This window comes from Limulus polyphemus, unplaced genomic scaffold (genome assembly GCF_000517525.1).
Source record: "Limulus polyphemus unplaced genomic scaffold, Limulus_polyphemus-2.1.2 Scaffold1715, whole genome shotgun sequence".
Taxonomy (NCBI): domain Eukaryota; kingdom Metazoa; phylum Arthropoda; class Merostomata; order Xiphosura; family Limulidae; genus Limulus; species Limulus polyphemus.
In genome coordinates this window covers 7,144-10,877 of record NW_013667325.1, presented here as the reverse complement: position 1 = coordinate 10,877, position 3,734 = coordinate 7,144, and the positions used below count along the sequence as shown (strand labels likewise).

The window sequence follows — 3,734 nt, the reverse complement described above, 5'->3', positions numbered from 1 at the left end:
CAGATATTGTTAGTCCTTACCTTGGAAGACTCTAAATCAGATGTTGTTAGTCCTTACCTTTAAAGTCTTCCATCAGATATTGTTAGTCCTTACCTTTATAGTCTTCCATCAGATATTTTTAGTTCTTACCTTTAGATTCTTCCATCAGATATTGTTAGTCCTTACCTTTAGATTCTTCCACCAGATATTGTTAGTCCTTAACTTTAGATTCTTCCATCAGATATTTTTAGTTCTTACCTTTAGATTCTTCCATCAGATATTGTTAGTCCTTACCTTTAGATTCTTCCACCAGATATTGTTAGTCCTTAACTTTAGATTCTTCCATCAGATATTGCTAGTCTCAGCTTTTAGTCTTTCATCAGATATTGCTAGTCTCTGCTTTTAGTCTTCCATCAAATGCTTATCTTGAGAATCTATTTTCAGACATTGTTAGCTGTTATTTTCAGTGTATTCTTTCAGACATTGTTAGCCGTTATTTTCAGTGTATTCTTTCAGACATTGTTAGCCGTTATTTTCAGTGTATTCTTTCAGACATTGTTAGCCGTTATTTTCAGTGTATTCTTTCAGACATCGTTAGGTCTTATCTTTAGAATCTAAGTTAAGACGCTGTTAGTCCGTACTTAATTTCAGGTATTATATACTCACATCCAACGATAGAAATAACGTTTCTTATACAAAGGATTGTTCACGATGTATGGTAACAATTTGTATGAACAATCATCTTACGTTTGTCCTTCCCTGCGGATTGAGACCTAACTCTGTTGAGATGTGGTTGCTTGTAAGTGTAGATGGTACCTAAAACTGACCTCTTCTGGGAATATTAGATTATCGGTCTTTTCCTCAATTACTAAAAGCATGCAAGGAACGGATTTTTGTGTTTCAAATAAATGAATATGTATATCTTTAAGCTCTTTTGCTGAAGCAACTGAAGATTTGTATCAAACAAAGTAAAGTCAGGCTATTCCATCAGTTGTGTACCGGAAGTAGTTAAACAGCTTATCAGCAAAGATAATCCCAGACCACAACGGTACATTACAGGTAAAGTAGAAACTTCCCTTGGATAATTCAAAGAGAATTGGATCTACGAAAGCACCTATCTGAATGGAAGAATAACTTTAGAAAGTTGTACGAGGAGTAGCTAGTTCATATCAGAACTGGAGGGAAAGAAAAAGGTAATTTACCTAAATGTCTGCAAAAAGTCTGATTATATAACACTTGCAAAAATTTTCAAAGAGATTACGATGACTGCAGGTTATAGCTATAATGCAAAGTCTGACATCCAGAGAGTCAATAAAAATGCCAATGTTCAATCTTCATACTATTAGTCTAACGTGCTGATATAATTGTGCTGCACGAGGAATTACGATCTTTATAAGGATTGGATGCCAATAATGTATGTCTCAATCAAAACAAAGCGTCTAGACACATGCCCACAAGGTTCCAGCGTAAAGAATTAATGTTATACCATTCCAATACATCCCTCATGGACTTCAGTGTCATTCGGTTCTCAAACGGACGTATGAAATCATCGTTCACACACGATGATGGGTTTGGGAAAGCATATGAAGAGAAGTGAGACCAATATTAACCTGATTGTTTAGTGCACAAATCCTCTGTAGGAGAAATTGCTGCAAAGTAACAATGCATCATCACATAGAACATCATCGGTGATGGAAGAAGGTGCAGTAAGAAGACCTAGGCAGTCATCCTTATATCCTTACCACAGACCATGAACATAATTTTGATCTATAAATATTACGTTCACACATATCAATACTTTTATATTCCCAAAAATATTCTGACATTCAAACATACAAAAGATATATGATATATATAGATACATACACATAGATATTCGTGCACAATAGATAATATATACATAACAATATATATAAACAGTTACAAATTTATTTCTTTAACCAAACAAAGAAAAGTGGGAACATTTTTCAATTATTGAATCTCAGTATCAAGCTTTTTATCAGCACTTTTCAAAGTAACCCTCTGGTTATCTATAATGATAAGTAAGTTAATTATAAATGGTGAGTTGTGATACCCAGATCTTGCGAACTTTAGTTGGTGATAGGAAAAATAATAATAATTAAGTATATATGTGAAAATATATAAACGACAAATGGATTAACAGATAGATTTAGCTAGATATACAGATATGTTTGTGTTATTTAGTTCAACTGTCGTGTGATTTTCTGATAGGTTACTGATATGATGCTTCAGGACAATTTGTACGTTGATTGGGCGAAACCAGCCAGGACGTTTTGGAAGTCTCACGGCCGTGTTCGTATCGTCATTTTCTGGGCAGGATCAACAATTATGACGGCCGTGGTAGTAACGTTAATAGCCAGTGACTGGATTACTTGGGACAGGCTCAACAGAGACTTCGTGGCCACCACGGAACTGTCACGTGCTTTCTTAGCTTCCTTTATACTTGTCATGGATCTTCTGATTGTGATACAGGTAGTTTCTCCACGTAGGCCGAGTAAATTAAATACAGTGATGTTGTTCTCTGGAATATCCAGTTGAAGCAGAAGTAAATTTTGTTTTAAATCAGTTAGCCACAAATATAATAAATATGATATGATAAGGGCTAGATTTGAGGTTTATTTATTTTACTTAATAGCTTTAGCTTAATTTATGGGATTGGATAGCCTAGATGGACCAGTAAGTCCCTTGTTGTCCCTGAACATTACGTTATGTTAAATATGACATCATAAACTTTCTTTCCATTTCATATTATCCAAGTTTAAATAAAATTGAGCTTTTCGTCAAACTTTTTTTTACTTCTTTCTTTGAAATGCATAAAGGATGGGTGTCAATAAGGGCCTGAAATCACCCATTTGAAATTTATATAAAATATTTCACATAGTGACAGACGGGATGGGTCACGTAGGGAATGCTATAGATATATCCTCACCTAATGATAATTCCCAAGATGGCAATCATTAACGAGTGCGACCTGTATGTCAGTCACAGTATATTTTCTTTATAATTACTGCATAATCATACCGTGATAGAAAGAAGTACATCATCATACTTCGTTTTGGTGAGGCATATGAGAGAATAGGCAGGTAACATATTAGTATGTGTTGCTTATGCATTGCACGATATCCATTAAATAACACCAATTCTTAGCTTCATGCCCAGGATTTCTCTGAATCTACAGCTTTGGTACTCAATCCTTTCATCACTCTGGTCAACGAAAATAGCAGCTCTGATCAGCTTGATCATTGTCATTAGTATAATCTGTTTGTGTGGAGTTGGAAAGGACAGGAACAAGTCCTGATGATACTGGAAGCCTAAATACCATAAAACACATTCAAGAAGTATAATCTGTTTGTGTGGAGTTGGAAAGGACAGGAACAAGTCCTGATGATACTGGAAGCCTAAATACCATAAAACACATTCAAGAAGTATAATCTGTTTGTGTGGAGTTGGAAAGGACAGGAACAAGTCCTAATGATACTGGAAGCCTAAATACCATAAAACACATTCAAGAAGTATGATCTGTTTGTGTGGAGTTGGAAAGGACAGGAACAAGTCTTGATGATATTGGAAACCTAAATACAATAAAACACGTTCAAGAAGTATAATCTGTTTGTGTGGAGTTGGAAAGGACAGGAACAAGTCCTGATGATACTGGAAGCCTAAATACCATAAAACACATTCAAGAAGTATAATCTGTTTGTGTGGAGTTGGAAAGGACAGGAACAAGTCCTGAT

At 35.1% G+C, this 3,734-nt stretch overlaps 1 protein-coding gene across 1 annotated transcript in view; it reads left to right on the top strand.

Annotated features, from left to right (window-relative positions):
- The window catches only part of LOC106464675 (transmembrane protein 117-like), a gene marked incomplete at its 3' end in the record, with an annotated part of 29,916 nt that overhangs the window by 21,236 nt on the left and 4,946 nt on the right, over positions 1–3,734 (top strand). The window contains exon 4 of the mRNA XM_022392441.1: positions 2,212–2,472. Within this exon, the coding sequence (XP_022248149.1) occupies positions 2,212–2,472 (261 nt within the window). The remainder of the gene's footprint in view (positions 1–2,211; positions 2,473–3,734) is intronic.